This window comes from Odocoileus virginianus, chromosome 6 (genome assembly GCF_023699985.2).
Source record: "Odocoileus virginianus isolate 20LAN1187 ecotype Illinois chromosome 6, Ovbor_1.2, whole genome shotgun sequence".
Taxonomy (NCBI): Eukaryota; Metazoa; Chordata; class Mammalia; order Artiodactyla; family Cervidae; genus Odocoileus; species Odocoileus virginianus.
In genome coordinates this window covers 65,065,429-65,083,482 of record NC_069679.1, presented here as the reverse complement: position 1 = coordinate 65,083,482, position 18,054 = coordinate 65,065,429, and the positions used below count along the sequence as shown (strand labels likewise).

Genomic DNA, 18,054 nt, shown 5'->3' with positions numbered 1-18,054 from the left:
ATTACCTACCATTTCTAGTTTGTTTCTTATAATTTTCAATCTGTTCTTTGGCCTTCACAAGCTGCTCTTCTAAAGCACGAATCCTTCCTGAAGCTGGTCCCTGATCAATAGGGCCTTCTGGTATTCTGTAGTTCAAGGAAGAAAATGTAAACATTTAGCTTATACATTATGCAAGAAAATACATGCTTACTTTGCTAAAACACATTTATTGGTAACTCTAGAAGTCAGTGGACCATAACACATATTAGAAGTACCAAATGAAATTTTCCCTCCAAAGGTAAGGGAAAGACATAAACACTGGAAAGATATTGAACACAGAAAAAAATAATCTAGCTCAGAGATGTATGATCTTTGAAGAATTAAGGAACCTTTAGAACTGTCACCTAAAAACTCATCATACTACTCTAAATAACACCATTAGTGCCAAAGTGATCAATTCTTTCACTAGTGTTGAGAACAAAGTTGAAGGAGAGGGTGACAAAAAGCCTTAAAAGGAGTACAAAAGCATGTAATTGAAAATATGTCTATGTTCAAATATCAAATGCAAATTATTTCTAAATTAATCACAATATCAGGCCATTGTGTCGCCCCCCACAGTTCAATATCATGAACTGTGTTCCAGTTCATGAACTTATAACCTTAGATTACTAAGCATTGGCTTTACAAGGAAGGGAAAGACAAGAATAGAAGATGAAGAATACCAGAAAAAACACCTGACGGTTAATGTCCTGTTTATGTTGGGAATAAAAACTACCAGTCAACAATATAAAATGTTGGAACACAGCAGAGGAACTCCAGGATTTCTCGCTTATATTATCAACCTGTACAACTTTTTTCCAAACTGTACTTACTTCTAACATATTTTGTTTTTATGTGACTTTTGACAGTATTCTATACTCCAATTTTGCCATAAAAGATATTCACATCCTAATCCTGGAATCTGTAATGCTATCTTAGGTGACAGAAAACTATATGTGTGATTAAGGATCCTGAGAAGGGGAAATAGGCTTGGATTACCCAAGTGAGCCATAAATTGTAACCACAAGTGTTCTCATAAGAGGGGAGTAGAAGGAAATTTTATTACAAAAGAGGAGAAGGTCATGCCTATTACTTTGAAGATGGAGGAATGGGTCATGAGCAACAAATGCAAGAAAGGTATCTTTAGGAGCTGGTAAAGGCAAGGACAGATTCTCACCTGGAGTTTCTCTAGTGAATGTGGCCACACAGACACCTAGGTTTTGGCCCCATGTAACTCATTTCTGACTTCCCAAACTGTAAGAAAATAAATTTCTACTATTTTAAGCCAAAAAGTTTATGGTTATGTGTTACAGCAGCAATAGGAAACTAATACATACACACATATTTACATACATATATACAAATATGCATATATACTTTTAGAAAAATACTGAGGTTAAAAAAGGGCTGATTTTTTTCTTCTATAATCTATTTAAATGAGAAAATGTCTCTAAGTAGCTAGCACAGTGTCTGTCAATAAACCTTATCAGGACTACTGTATCTGGGCTCAGTCATTTTAGAGATGAGCTGTAACCTTGAAATGCCTGGGATATCTATTTGTACCATTGCAATCATTCCAGGAAAACAATTTTTAAACTATACTTGACAGAACTTAAATTTATATATCAACCTGATGAAAAAAGTAATTTAAAACTCTAATACCTTTTCTAGTATTTTTATATAACAGATAAAGCCAAATTAACTTCAGAATGAATGCTTAGTAAAGAAGCTCTTGTTACAGTTATAAAGAAAGAAAGAAAGTGAAGTTGCTCAGTCACGTCCGACTCTTTGCAACCTCATGGACTGTAGCCTACCAGGCTCCTTCACCCATGGGATTTTCCAGGGAAGAGTACTGGAGTAGGTTGCCATTTCCTTCTTTAGGGGATCTTCCCAACCCAGGGATTGAACCCGGGTCTCCTGCATTGCAGGCAGACGCTTTACCATCTGAGCCACCAGGGAAGCTACAGTTATACGGGAGTAAATAAAATATTCTATAATTTCACATGAAATTATATGCATTAACAATGAACAGAAGAAATGATAGTCATCCACTAATCGTGAATGTTCCAGGCTACAGAATTTGAATTAAAAAAAAAAAGCTTCATTTGTATACAAACAACAGAATAATGGTAAAATGAAGAGAGTTGTTAGGTGCACAATTACCCAATTTATGAGCACAAATACGTATACATTCATAAATGAGGCATTTCCTGGTACATAATTTTTAAAACTTGGCTCTTAATCGCCTTCTGAATTAGATGGCTGGTTTGTAGGAAATAATTTGAAAACAAAATAAAATTACCACCTCTTGTAATTTATTATGGCAGCAATATACCATAGGATTAGGATGTCCTTTTCCAGAATACATTTTAGTGATACAAAATTTCAGTCAGTTGAAAGATATGTCCAGATTCTCCTTTTTATCTCATTTCTTCATATTTTGATGGAATAATGTTAGGGGAAAACAGGCATGAAAAAACAGCATAAAGTCTTTTCAGCAGAGTTCCATTAAGTATTAAATCCCATCTAATTCTAATAGAACAGAAAAGAATTAGTGATTTATATGACATTATTATATGTAATAATGTAATCCAACTATGGATAAACTATAGATAAAGAAAAGTAATAGAGAAGTCAATGCAAAAAATGAACACAATAAGGGCTTTTCTTTCCAAATTCAATACAGAAAAGAGTAAATCTGTAAGAACAATCTCTTCACCCGAATATTTAGGTAACTGGATGTTTTATTACATTCACTGTGCAGAAAGATATATAGAATATCTTCTGGCCAAGATGAAGTAACAGAGGTCACATTTATCATTAAGCCTGGAACAAATGAAAACCCAGGACAGGGAGGCCTGGTATGCTGCAGTCCATGGGGTCGTAAAGAGTCAGGCATGACTTGGCAACTTAACAACAAGTGAAAACCCAGATAAAACATATGAAACAACAGTTTAATAAAACTGAATCTGGAGAAAGATGGAGGGCAGTATTCCTCAGGGAAAGAGTAGCTAGCAACAATTCACAGACTAGATACCTTTCTGAAGATCCCAGAACGAAAGGGTGAGTATGAAGCATGCCCTGCAACCACAATAACTGAGAGAAAGAGCATGGAAGAGCAAGAGGAGTGGTTTCACTCTGACCTCCCCGACCCCAACCCCTGCCCCCCAGCTCAGTGCAGGGCTGCCCTGACAAGATCCCCTGGGCCTAAAGCTTCTCCTGCAGGAAAAGAGTGTAAGAGGACATGAAGCTTCCCCAGCGTTCCAGATGCTTCCTGGGAGGCCCACTTAAGTACTTCCTGGGGACTATTAGGAGAATCAGCTACAGATAGAGAAGGAGGAAGGGGCTCACAGCAGTCAGTGTGCAGATCTTGGCAGACTGCATTCCTACTAGCAGTTGGGCCTGAGCTGAGATCCTGACCAGCAACTCTGACCACTTGCAGAGCTGAGCTTGTGACCCCAGCTGGTCTGGAAATTTGGTTGGCAGTTCTGCCTGGTTGGTTCCTCAGCCAGAGGGCTGTCTTGGAGGAGGAGCAAATTCTAGGGCTCTGCTGATACAGGGAAGCAAGTCAGCAGCCCTACTTAACTGCTGAGCATAGCCTTCAACCCACCCCTCCCACCACCTTGAGCAGGAAGCCTGGCCTGAGATGCTAGGCAGTCATTTGGCACATCCTATGGCCACCCAAGCAGGGAAGAAAGTCCCTGGCCACATGCAACCACTGAGCATAGCCTCCAATCTCATACAACAGTGAAGACTGGCAAAAAATGCCAGGCATTGTGGGCAGCCATGAAGAACATCCTATGGCTACTTAGGAGGAAAGCAAGTCAGCAGGCCCACCCAACTGCAAACCCCAGGGTACTGTCAACCTGACCAGGAAGGCTGGCCAGGTACCTCAAGCAGCCACAGAGACCATTCTGTAGGTCTGTTCAAGCAGAGAACTGAGCCAGAAGCACCATTCTACTGCTGAACATAAGTCTCCAGCCTCACAGGTGACCAGAGACCCTGGTTTCTGACGCCCATCCTACAAGCCCATTCAGGCGGAGAGCCAAGCCAGCAGTCCTGCCCAACTGCAGAGCATAACCACTGGTCCTGTCTGACTGAGGAAGTCCAAAGAGTGTCCCTCAACAGCGTTGAAGCCTAGCCCCTGGTACTGACTATGTGGAGATCAGCCCTTGGCGCTGTATAGCAGCATAGCACAGCCTACAACCCATTCATTTGCTAAGCATGGCCTGAAAACCACCCAGTTTGAATGCCCAGGTAGCCACCTCACCTAATCACAAAGCATAGCCTATGGCTCTACCCAACCAGTAAGCCCAAAAAGCCACCCCTCAGCCACTGAGCATAGCCTCCAGCTCCACCCAGCTGTGGGGTACAACCGGCAGCCTACCTAGCCAAGAAGCCCAGCGAGAGACTGTCAAACAGCAGAGTATAGACAAGAGCCTTCTAAATTGCAGAACCCAACCTATAGGCCCACCAAGTTCTGGGGCACAGTGTATGTCCCAATCTGATCTAGGAGTACGCCTTGAGTTCCCGTCTGATCATAGAGCCCTGTGTGTGGCTTTAACTGAATACAGTCTTGCCAACAGTATCATCAAGTCAGGGGGCACAGCTTGAGGCCCCATCCAACCATAGATGAACGTGGAGCTCAGCGTATGTCCCTGCTCATTCCCAGAATGCAACCAACTGCACTCCCCGGACATCAGGCCAGAGAACATGGCCCACAACCCTGCCTGACTAGGTGACCACAGAGCCCAGCAGATAGCCCTACCTGAACGCAGATCCCAGCCAGCAGTTCAGTCTGAAAATGTGAAGCCCAGCTCTGAGACCTACCCAAATGCAGAAAAATAACAGTTGCTCTGTCCCTCAACCTCAGAGCACACACAGTAGCCTTCTCTAAATTGAGACCCTGAATGTAAGCATGCCTTGTCTAAGGCTGCTACCAGCTGCCCATCCAGAGCCCTAAGCTGAGCTGACTGGTAAACGTCTCGCCCGGCTTAAGTAATCCAGTAAACGCTGGAAAAGAGACCACTTTCTCAAAGGAGAATATATTCACACAAGGACAGAAGGATCATGAGCAATCAGGTAAATATAAAAACACCAAATGAAACTAATAAAGCTCCAATCACTACACCCCAAGAAATGAAGATCTATCAACTGTCTAACAAAGAATTGAAAGCAATCCTCTTAAAAAAATTCAGTGAACTGTGAAAAAACATAGACAACTAATAAAAATTAGGAAATCAAGGCATATAACAAAATTGTGAATTCAATAAGAAATCAGAAACCATAACAACAACAAAAAAACCAGGAAACCTAGACCTGAAAAATACAACGACTAAAGAATTCAACAAAAAGCTTCAACAACAGACTTGATCAAGCAAAGAATCAGTGAACCTGAAGATAGCTTGTTTGAAATTATCCAGTCAGAGGAGCAAAAAGAAACAAAAAGAAAAAGAGTGAAGAAAGACTAAGGAAATTATATATTCCCAAAATCAAACTATAAATTCCATAAGCAAAGCAATCTATGATTACTGGAGTTCTAGCAGGAAAAGAGATAAAGGGGCAGAAGGCTTATTTTTAAAAATAATATCCAACTCTGGTGAGTTATTTGAACATCTAAATTCATGAAACTTGTAAGTCCCCAAGTAGAAAATCTTAGGGAGTATAATAAGGCTGCAGAATTCAAAATTAACATATAAAGTTCAATGTATTTCTATATTTAGGAAAAAACAATGGGAAATTGATATTTCAAAGCACATTACTACTTACAGTAACAAAATCATGAAAAAATTAAATATGATGGAGTAAAAGAGTTATAAAATCTGCAAAGTAAAAATGATGAACTTTGCTTAGAAACTGACAGGCCAATTCTAAAATTCATATGAAATGGCAAACACCTAAAACAAATCTGTGAAACACTAAGAAAACTGAAAGACCAACACTATCTGATACCAAGATTGTAAAGTTACAATAATCAATACAGCAAGATACTGCCATAAAGATAAAGAAATCAATGACACAGAATAGAACAGGTCCAGGAATAGGACCATACATAGTATGCAAAACTGATCTATTATAAAGTCACAGTAATTTAGTGGAGAAAGAATAACTTTTACAACAATAAAACTCATAGAAGAAAACAAGAAATATACCTTTATGATGATCAGTTAGGCAAAGTTTTCTTAGATATGACATCAAAGCATGATCCATAAAAGAAATTACTGCTAAATCAAACTTCACTGAAATTTAAAACTCTTTATTTTAAAAAAGACACTGTTAAGACCATGGTGAGACATGACATAGACTAGAAGAAAATATTTGCAAATCCTGTATCTGTTAAAAGATTTCTGTCTAAATTATATAAAGGATCCAATCATCAGAACACAACCCAAGTGGAAAAAAAAATGAGAAAAGATTTGAATAGATACTTCACACACACACAAAATAAATTTAAAAAATATATAAGCATATTAAAAGATTAACATCATTAGTCATCAGAGAATGAAAGGAAAGCAGACTGTGTGGCTGGCCTATTTCACTGATTATATTTAACGTCATGGAATATGAAACAGGATTTCCTGTAGATAATCTTCATTTCCTATTAAAAATGCCAACATGTTCAGGTTTTCTAATACTATGCATATTTCAAAAATTATAAAATTCTATGGAATAAAACATTTGAAGAAAATCTTTCAAACATTATGTTGTCCTTCTGATACACAAACATAAGCCACTTTTCAGGGAATTCAGTGGCTCTGTTCAAAAACATAAAAATCAGCAAATTTCTGCTTTGTGGTTAGAACATGAAAAACAGTGAATCTGTAGCCTAAGTGTTATGACTATACAGCTCTCTCAGATAAAGTAAACTTTTCTCATTAGAAATATATTTAATAGTTCATTTAAAATAGGTTTCCTTTCTTAATTAATACTTCCAATGATTTTGCCATGTATGTCGAAACAATAAAGATCTTTATTAAGAAAAAGAACCTAGGCACAAATAAACAATATCAGGAATGAAAAGAGAATTATGAGCACAGATAAAGAATTTTAACTCATCACAAAATACTACATTTTCAGGCACCTAATGTTAAGATATGGAAAAAAATAACTTTTGGAGGAAACTGAAATATCGAAATAGATTCAAGAAGAAACAGAAATTTAATCAGTAATCAAAAAGCTATTTAAGTAAAAAAAACTCTAAGACCAGGCGTTTTTATATGTGAATTTCAAAAATATTCACAAAACAGTTATACAATTTTTTTCCTACAGAATATAAAAAGAGAGGAAGTTCTAAACTCCCACTCTTGAAATTAGTATAAAATTGATAGAAAAATGGTATAAAGGTCAAGAAAAGGTAAATTAAAGGTCAACTAAAAATCTGTTTTCAAAATCCTAAGTGATATATTACCATAGCAGCATTTTAAAAAATACACCATGACTAGACTTTATCAAGAATATCTAGTTGGTTTATAACTAGAAAAGGTACTAATGTAAATTCAATGAAATAACAAGTTAAAGGCAATAATAAAATTAGCATCTTAACAGGAACAGGAAAAAAATCAATTTGACAAAAGTTAAAATTTAGCCATTGTAAAATTCTTAAGGAATAGAAGGTAAGCTCCCTAACTTGATAAGGAGTATGTATCAAAAAATTTACAGTAAAAATCACATTCCACAGATCAAAATTAAAAGTATTCCGTTTAAAGTTAGAAACAGCAGAAGAAATGTCTGCCATCACTGCTCTGTTAACCGCTGTTCTGGAAATCTTAGTCAATGCAGTAAGAAAGAGTAAGACTTACAATATAGGAAAGGAAGAAATAACTGTTGATATCCACAGATGATATGATCTTTAGTGCAGAAATAACAATATAATCTACAAACTAACTGCATTAAGACAGTTCAAGAAAATTTAGTATTAATATATAAAAAATTAGTTTAATGTCCCTAAACAATAACTACAAATTACAAAATATATCTTTTAAATATATCACATTTAAAATAGCAAACAAAATGATAAGGAATAAATCTAAACAAAGAGTAAGATATGCATGAGAAACATCATATATTTTCTGAATTGATAGGATAGCCCAAATTGATAGGATATAATTCTAATAAAAATTATAAAAGGATCTTTTAATTGAATTACAAGGTGATCCTAATATTCATATGAATCACAAAAATCTTCAAACAGACTAGAAATTTTGCAAAATAGTAAATGGGAGGAGGATTTACCCAATCAGATTAACTAAACATAATACAAAACAGTATGGTACTGGCAAAAGATGAGATAAATAAATTAATGGAACTTAAGAATAAAGTTCTTGGAGACAGATCACAACATATATGACAGAGGTATCATTCTAAATTACTAGGGAAAAGATAAATTATTCAATAAATGATTGCTTAGACAGCTGGGTTCCTACTTGGAAAATGTGAAAATTAAATAATCAGACAATTAAAACTTTAAAATTTTAGAAGAAATTTTCTATTCTTCATGACCTTGGTCAGAGATGGATTTCTTAAATAAGGTTTTAAAAGGCTAAACCTTAAATCCCAAAGAAAGGCAATGCCAAAGAAGGCTCAAACTACCTCACAATTGCACTCATCTCACACGCTAGTAAAGTAATGCCCAAAATTCTCCAAGCCAGGCTTCAGCAATACGTGAACTGTGAACTTCCAGATGTTCAAGCTGGTCTTAGAAAAGGCAAAGGAACCAGAGATCAAATTGCCAACATCCGCTGGATCATCGAAAAAGCAAGAGTTCCAGAAAAACATCTATTTCTGCTTTATTGACTATGCCAAAGCCTTCGACTGTGTGGATCACAATAAACTGTGGAAAATTCTTCAAGAGATGGGAATACCAGACCACCTGACCCATCTCTTGAGAAATCTGTATGCAGGTCAGGAAGCAACAGTTAGAACTGGACATGGAACAACAGACTGGTTCCAAATAGGAAAAGGTGTACGTCAAGGCTGGATATTGTCACCTTGCTTATTTAACTTATATGCAGAGTACATCATGAGAAATGTTGGGCTGGAAGAAGCACAAGCTGGAATCAAGACTGTGGGGAGAAATATCAATAACCTCAGATATGCAGATGACACTACCCTTATGGCAGAAAGTGAAGAGGAACTAAGTATCTAAATTATTATCTAGATTATATAAAGAACTCTGTTAAATCTATAAGAAAAGATAAACTGATAGAAAAATGTACAAAATAGATGACCAAGCAAACCACAGCTGAGAACTTTAATGATTAATAATTCTGAGAAGTGATCAACTTCAAAATTTTAGTCACCAGGATAATCAAATTAACACAGGTATCTTTTCTCACCTATTAGAAGGATAATAATTAAGAGTATAAGGATGAATGTCAGTGAGATATAGAGTAATTAGAACTCTCATACGCTGTATTAGTTTGCTAGGGCTGCCATAACAAAACACCATAACCTGGTAGCTCATACAAAACTATTATCCCATAGTTAGGAAGGCTAAAAGTTCAAAATCAAGGTGTTGACACGTGTAGTTTCATCTGAGGCCTCTCTCTTTGGCTTGTAGATGTCCAACAGGCAAATAAAAAGATGATCCAAAATCACTAATTATTAGAGAATACAAATCAAAACTACAATGAGGTATGTATCACCTCACACAGGTCAAAATGGACATTATAAAAAAGTCTACAAATTACAAATGCTAGGAATGATGTGGAGAAAAAGGAAGCCTCATATACTATTGGTGGGAATGTAAACCAGTGCAGGTACTATGGAAAACAATACAGAGGTTCCTTGAAAAACTACAAATAGAGTTACCATGTGATTCAGCAATCCCACTCTTAGGCATTTATCCAGAGAAAATTCTAATTCTAAAAGACGTATGCACCCCCAGTGTTCAGAGCAGCACTATTTACTAAAGCCAGCACATGGAACCAACCTAAATGTCCACAGACAGATGAATGGATAAAGCAGATGTGGTACATATATACAAAGGAATATTACTCAGTCATAAAATGAAATGAAATTGTGCCATTTGTAGAAATGTGGATGGACCTAGGGACTGTCATGCAGAGTGAAGTAAGTAAGATGAAGACAAATATATGATATCACTTATATGTGGGGTCTAAAGAAATGATATAAATGAACTTATTTACAAAACAGAAAAGACTCACAGACACAGAAAACCAATTTATGGCTCTCAAAGGGGAGCAGGAGGTAGAGATAAATTGAGAGTTTGGGATTAACATATACCCACTATGTTAAAGAAAACTGAGAAACAATAAGGACTTACTGCATAGCACAGGGAATTATATGCAATACCTTGTAATAACCTATAATGGAGAAGAATCTGAAAAAGAATACACATGTATATGTTTTGTGTGTACGTGTGTTTGTCAGTCACTCAGTCTTGTCTCCATGGACCTCTTTGCGACCCCGTGGACTGTAGCCCACCAGGCCCCTCTGTCCATGGCCTTTCCCAGGCAAGAATCCTGCAGTGGGTTGCCATTTCCCTCTCCATATATATATACACACCTACACGCACACACACATTCATTACACACACACACACATTTATATAACTGAATCACTTTGCTGTATACCTGAATTTAACACAGCTTTGTAAATCAACTATACTAAACTATATATACAAATATATAATTAAAATTTTAAAAAGAAAAAAATATTGCTGTAAAAATATCAAGTAAAATATCTTTTATTTAGATGAGATTAACCAACATAGTTGTTTACCATCTGCCTAAACTTTTAGTCATTGCTATGGAGAACTAGAACTGCTAAGATCAGATCATTTCACTCAATAAAAAGAATTCTTCTAAAAACCAATCTATAATATATATTATTGCCATCTTGCCAATAAACTACTAGGACTACCATAAAGTTGGACCATTTATAAATATGAACTAAACTGGCTGAAAATTAGAATTATACTCAGTAACTCACAGATGCTCATTTTTTGTATTTGTCTGTTGGTTTTTTCAGTTAGAATTTTAAATGGGCACTCACGAGACTAAAATATTTCCAGCAAAACCACAAAAAATAAATACATTTATTCAAATTTCAAGCTTTGTCAAATTAGATAGATGGAAGAGATCTATCGAGAGAAAACATTTTATTCAAATGAACTGCTTTTATGGTGATGCTTATTCATTTTACACAGTATGTAAAAACATAAATGGAACCCAAAGACTGGCAGAAGGGTCAAGCAACAACATCAGTTTTAACAGAATAATCACATGGGAAAATCTGGATTGAAATTCAGATCTAAGATACTGTGATATCAACATTAAGTAGGTCTTAGGCTCAATTCTCCAAGGAAATCTGTGACGATGTTTATTTTGACAAGTGAAATAGACAGTATAAACTAGACCATAGTTTCATTATCCAGCAGCCAAAAACAGAACAATCTAGACTGACAGTTGTCCCTGCTCACTTCAAATATGAGAAAAGCATCCTTGTTCACAAGAATTTTGGGCAAGATTTACAAATCAGGTTAAACTGAGGGGGTGGAAAAAGATATTCCATGCAAACGGAAATCAGAAGAAATTGGAGTAGCAATACTTGTATCAGAAAAAAATAGATTTTAAAATAATGACTGCTACAAGAGACAAAGAATACTACATAATGATCAAAGGATAAACTCAAGAAGATGACATAACAATTGTAAATATATATGCACCCAACATTAGACTTCCCTGGTGGTTCAGATGGTAAAGAATCTGTCTGCAATACAGGAGACCTGGGTTTGATTCCTGGATGGGGAAGATCCCCTAGAGAAAGAAATGGCAACCCACTCCAGTATTCTTGCCTGGAGAATTCCATGGACAGAGAAGCCTGGCAGCTACAGTCCATGGGGTCACAAAGAGTCAGACACAACTAAGCGACTTAATACTTCCCCATTATGAACCCAACAGAGGTGTACCTTAATATATAAGGCAAGTGCTAACAGCCATAAGATGGGAAACTGACAGTGACACAATAATAGTGGGGGATTTTAACACCTTACCTACACCAATAGACAAATCATTCAGACAGAAAATTAATATAAAAACACAAGCCTTAAATGACATATTAGACCAGAGAGACTTAACTAATATTTATAGGACATTCCATCTGAAAGCAGCAGAATACACTTTCGTCTCAAGTACACATGGAACATTCTCCAGGATAGATCACATTTTCAGTCATAAATCAAGCCTCAGTAAATTTAAGAAAACTGAAACCACATCAAGCATTTTTTCTGACCACAGCACTATGAAATTAGAAAACAGTTACAGGGAAAAAAAAGAAAAACTACAAACACATGGAGACTAAATAATATGCTACCAAATAATCAAGAGATCATAGAAGAAATCAAAGAGGAAATAAAAAATACCTAGAAACAAACGACAATGAAAACACAATTCAAAATCTATAAAGTGAAGTGAAGCCGCTCAGTCATGTCTGACTCTTTTGTGACCCCATGGACTGTAGCCTACCAGGCTCCTCCATCCATGGGATTTTCCAGGCAAGAGGACTGGAGTGGGTTGCCATTTCCTTCTCCAGAGGATCTTCCCCACCCAGGGATGGAACCTGGGTCTCCCGCATTGTAGGCAGATGCTTTACCATCTGAGCCACCAGGCAAGTCAAAATCCATGGGACACAGCAAAAGCAATTCTAAAGGTGAAGTTTATAGCAATATAATCCTACCTCAAGATACAAGAAAAATCTCAAACAAACAACCTATCCTTACACCTAAAGCAACTAGAGAGAGAAAACAAACAAAACCCAAAGTTAGTAAAAGGAAAGAAATTATAAAGATCATAGCAGAAATAAGTGAAATAGAGATGAAGAAAACAATAGCAAAGATCAATGAAACTAAAAGCAAGTTCTTTGAGAAGATAAACAAAATTGATAAATGTTTAGTCAGACTCATCAAGAAAAAAAAAAAAAGAAGATCCAAATCAATAAAATTAGAAATGAAAAAGGAGAAGTTACAATGGACACTATGGAAATACAAAGGATCATTTGAGATTATTGCAAACAACTATACGCCAATAAAATGAACAACCTAGAAGAAACAGATAAATGCTTAAAAGAACAATCTACCAAGACTGAACCAGGAAGAAACAGAAAATATGAACAGACCATGGGTCCAGCCACGGTTATCAGTTATCAAGTTATTCTACCTTTAATATTTATTGGGTTCTGGAGAAATTTCTACATTTCAACAACATTTCTCAGTAGTAACAGTTAATTTACCTCATATTCTCAAAAGGGCGAGGCTCTGGTAATATTTTCTGGGTACTTCATTTACAGCAGATTATTGAATTTTTGTCAGAGTTTATGTACCAAGTAGACCCACTAAAATCAACTATTATTGGAAAGTTCTTCTTACAAATTAAGAAAGCAGTGAATGACAATATTAAAAAAAGGAAAGACCTTGGTTATCTGCTAGTTCAAATCTACTGCAAATCTTTTAGATTTGTCAGATTCAAAGGATAAAATGATAATAATGCTATTACTAGTTCAGTAAGTGAACAGAACCCATACAACAAAACACTGAAAACCTTGCAAACCACAGAGTATCTCTGGATGTCTGGCCCAGGAACATATCCCCAAATCCGTCTAAGCAGATGCTCCCTGTAACACAGCATTAAGGTCTTTATACGACAAGGGCACAAACTTGAATAGCTTGCTGATAACCCACTACCAAGCCATTTCTGACGATGAGTTAAAATTTAGAACATCTTAGAAAACACTCAGTTTGGAAAACACATTTCCCAAAGAGTACTTTTGTCTCCTTTTCAGGCGTATCTCCAATTTTTAAGAAATGCTTTAAGATAAGGCAGAGTTGAACCACTTAAAAGTATGCATGGAAAGGAGGGTAAAAACACAAATAATTCTCAGTGAGTTTAGGATTTCTCTTGTCTCCTCTCCTCCAACTTTTTCATAAAAATTATCTTATTTATATTCTTGATATAGAGTGGATACCATATTCTGAAAACATATATTTTTCTCTTTTTGCTGATGACTGGTTCTGTTTTTGCTTATTTCCCATTTATAAGGTGGGAAACTGGGCTTAGGCAAAAATTAAGTTTTCATATTAAATGGCTTGTTTAAAAAAAGTTCAAAAATTACAAAAATTCTTAAGATATCTGTAAATTTTTACTAAAATTCTAAGTAAACTAAGGATTAGACCCCTAACCAAACACAAACTAGTCCAGATTTAAACAAATGCATACATATACTCTTTTTCAAACACACACACATATATATACATGCACATCTAAAGATATAAACATGTATACTTAGAAGTCTTTCAAATTAAACAAACTGACAGATTGCAAGGACTATAGTATTTGGGGGGTTCTGTTTGTTTATTTGCTTATTTGAACAGAGAAAGGCTTACTGCAAACACCAAGCAAGGAGAATAGGCAGCTTGCACTAGAAAACCCCGATCTCCAGGACTACGTTTTCAAAGTAAGGGTAGGTCCCATTAGTCCATCTGAATGCTTATCACTGAACAGCTGGTTTTCAAAACACTCAACTTCGCAAAGCAAGTTCTGTTATTGTTTTTTAAATTTACTCCCTGCTCTTGTTCTACATCAATAATGAAAATAATAGCTATTATCATATATGGTACTCTCAATATCTTCAAGGTACTATGATTAACATTTAAGATAACTATTTCATTTACAACAACTCAGAACAATCAAGAAAAAAGAGGTATCCTTACAGATATGAAAGTGAGGTTCAGAGAGGTTAAGCAGCTTTGTTCAAGGTTTCAAAGCTAATAAGCAGTGTAGCTAGAACTGGAATCCAGGCTTGTTTTCTTCCCTTCTGTTAATTAACAGAATAAATCAAAATACATGAAGGACAAATTCACTGTGAGATGGCATAAGCTATAAATATCCATCTCAATGTTACCAGGATATATTTGTCCATGTAGGGCAGTGATGGTAGAGCTAATTATCCTCAGGTGTTTTAAGACATAGATAAAGAGTCTCTAGGCCTCCAAAGAAAACTTTTGTTACATTAGCATATCCTTTACTCCAAGCCAAGACACTGGGATATATAATATTCTAGTAAGTATCAATAGTTTAGATTAATTCATCACCCTCACTGTAAAGATCATTGGTATCAGTGCCTTCTTAACTGCTGGTTAGGGTAGCTGTACATAGGTTAAAACCATAGGTTCTAGAGGAAGACGGACTTTGATCAGGGTCCTACTAGCTGTGTGACTCTAAACGAGTTATTTAACCTTAGAAAGGTTATTAATATATTTATAATAATTTCCTTTCAAGAGAACAGCATTGAAACATGTATATTATCTAGGGTGAAACAGATCACCAGCCCAGGTTGGGTGCATGAGACAAGTGCTTGGGCCTGGTGCACTGGGAAGACCCAGAGGGATCGGGTGGAGAGGGAGGTGGGAGGGGGGACCGGGATGGGGAATACATGTAAATCCATGGCTAATTCATTTCAATGTATGACAAAAACTACTGCAATGATGTAAAGTAATTAGCCTCCAACTAATAAAAATAAATGGAAAAAATAATAATAATAATTTCCTTTCTAAGGTTAAATAACCATAATCTTTATAATAATTTCCCTATCTGCACTATGAAAATAACAATCACACCACAAAGACTCATGCTGAAGAAGAAATGCTTCAAAATAGCGGGGGCTCAATAAATGTTACCTTGACATCAAAAATATTGACATTTTTACCATGTTTTACTGTAGAATGGCACATACTATTATGGAATATCTTTACAGTACCTTCCTAAAATTTTATAAAGATTATAAAGAATATGAAGTTTTGTCATATGAATTCAGCTGCTGAGATAACTAGAAAGACTGATCTTTTTAAAAAAGTAGTAATAAAATTCTCCATATCAAAGTAAGTGTTTACATGGGACCCTGCTTGGAAAACTCAATAAACTAGAATATAATAAGTCCTATGAGAGAAATTTTCACAAATTTTAAGCTATGATCTACTTTTTTAAAGAGAATATCATAAGTCTTCAAAGAATTGTATAGTTTCTTATCTGGTTTCTTAATACGCTATCTTGGAGACATTAGCTGAAAACTATCAAGATAATAAGTAAGATTTAGTAACTTCCCTAGCTATTCTGCACATTCATACCATAGTCTCCAAGTAAAATCTGAAGGTATATGAAAGAAGGGTGGCTTTTAAAAGTTTTGGTCACATTAAAATAGCCTATCATATAAAGAAAGGAATACAATCCTTCCCCAGAACACCAGCCTGATAGCTGCTGCAAGTGAATTAATAGCTTTGGAAAGAATTCTATAAAAATTATACACCAGTATCAAGAATTCTGATTGAACAATGCTGCTTTCAAAGCAATGACTAATAAGTAAATTTAATCTTTATGCATACTCACACCAAGTAAAAAACTGATTTTTTTAATATAGATCTATAGCTAAAAATCATACCACATCAAAATTGTACCTTTCCATTCTTCATATGCATTTACATGGAATCATCTCTGTGTGTATTTATTTAAGCTAAGTTAAAAAATCGGGAATTGGTGATGGACAGGGAGGCCTGGCGTACTGCGGTTCATGGGGTCACAAAGAGTCGGACACAACAGAGCGACTAAACTGAACTGAAAAAATAATCATTCCAAAGGTCAAAAAAAAAATCAACACAATCTAAGTGGAACAGAAATTAATTTCAATTCTACTGACAAAGATTAGATTCGAGATCAGCAATTTGTCAGTTTATTTTACAAAGTTCATTTCAATTGTTTGTTAATGATGTTCAGTTGCTCAGTCATGTCCAGCTCTTTGCGACCCCATGGACAGCAGCATGCCAGGCTTCCCTGTCCTTCAACATCTCCCTGAGTTTGTGCAAACTCATGTCCTTTGAGTTGATGATGCCATCCAACCATCTCATCCTTTATCTCCCCCTTCTCCTCCTGTCCTCAGTCTTTCCCAGAATCAGGGTCTTTTCCAGTGAGTTGGCTCTTCGCATCAGCTGGCCAAGGATTGGAGCTTCAGCTTCAGCATCAGTCCTTCAAAAGAATATTCAGGGTTGATTTCCTTTAGGATTGACTGGTTTGATCTCCTTGCAGTCCAAGGGACTCTCAAGAATCTTCTCCAGCACCACAGTTTGAAAGCATCAATTCTTCGGGACTCAGCCTTCTCACATATGTACATGACTCCTGGGAAAATCATAGCTCTGACTAGATGGACCTTTGTAGGCAAAATGATGGCTCTGCTTTTTAATATGCTGTCTAGGTTTACCATAGCTTTTCTTCCAAGGAGCAAGTATCTTTTAATTTCATGGCTGCAGTCATCATCCACAGTGATTTTGGAGTCCAAGAAAATAAAGTCTGTCACTGTTTTCATTGTTTCCCTATCTATTCATCATGAAGTGAACTGGATGCCCTGATTTTAGTTTTTTTGAATGTCGAGTTTTAAGCCAGCTTTTTCACTCTTCTCTTTCACCTTCAACAAGAGGCTCTTTAATTCCTCTTTACTTCCTGCCATTAGAGTGGTGCCATCTGCATATCTGAGGTTACTGATATTTCTCCCAGGAATATAAATCTTCATTCCAGCTTGTGATTCATCCAGCCCTGCATTTCACATGATGTACTCTATATACAAGTTAAATAAGCAGGGTGACAATATACAGCCTTGACGTACTACTTTCCCAATTTTGAACCAGTCCGGAGTTCCATGTCTGGTTCTAACTCCTGTTTCTTGACCTGCATACAGGTTCCTCCTGGTTCTAACTCCTGTTTCTTGACCTGCATATATGTTCCTGCATTCAGGTAAGGTGGGCTTCCCTTGTGGCTCAGCTGGTAAAGAATCCGCCTGCAATGTGGGAGACCTGGGTTTGATCCCTGGGTTGGGAAGATCCCCTGGAAAACGAAAGCTTCCCACTTCAGTATTCTGGCCTAGAAAATTTCATGGGGTCGCAAAGAGTTTGACACGACTGAGCAACTTACACTTTCACAGGTAAGGTGGTCTGGTATTCCATTGTTATTAGTTAAGTTCACATAGCCCAGATGA

At 36.3% G+C, this 18,054-nt stretch overlaps 1 protein-coding gene and 1 non-coding gene across 11 annotated transcripts in view; both read right to left on the bottom strand.

The window, feature by feature from the left end:
* FUT8 (fucosyltransferase 8) overlaps window positions 1-18,054 on the bottom strand; it is a 306,683-nt gene that overhangs the window by 111,224 nt on the left and 177,405 nt on the right. For all 10 annotated transcript variants that reach the window (XM_070469493.1, XM_070469495.1, XM_070469496.1 and 7 more), the window contains one exon: window positions 10-125. In XM_070469493.1, the coding sequence (XP_070325594.1) occupies window positions 10-125 (116 nt within the window). The remainder of the gene's footprint in view (window positions 1-9; window positions 126-18,054) is intronic.
* Window positions 1,906-1,977, bottom strand: TRNAC-GCA (transfer RNA cysteine (anticodon GCA)). Its single transcript has one exon. It is a non-coding gene; the product is annotated as a tRNA-Cys (tRNA).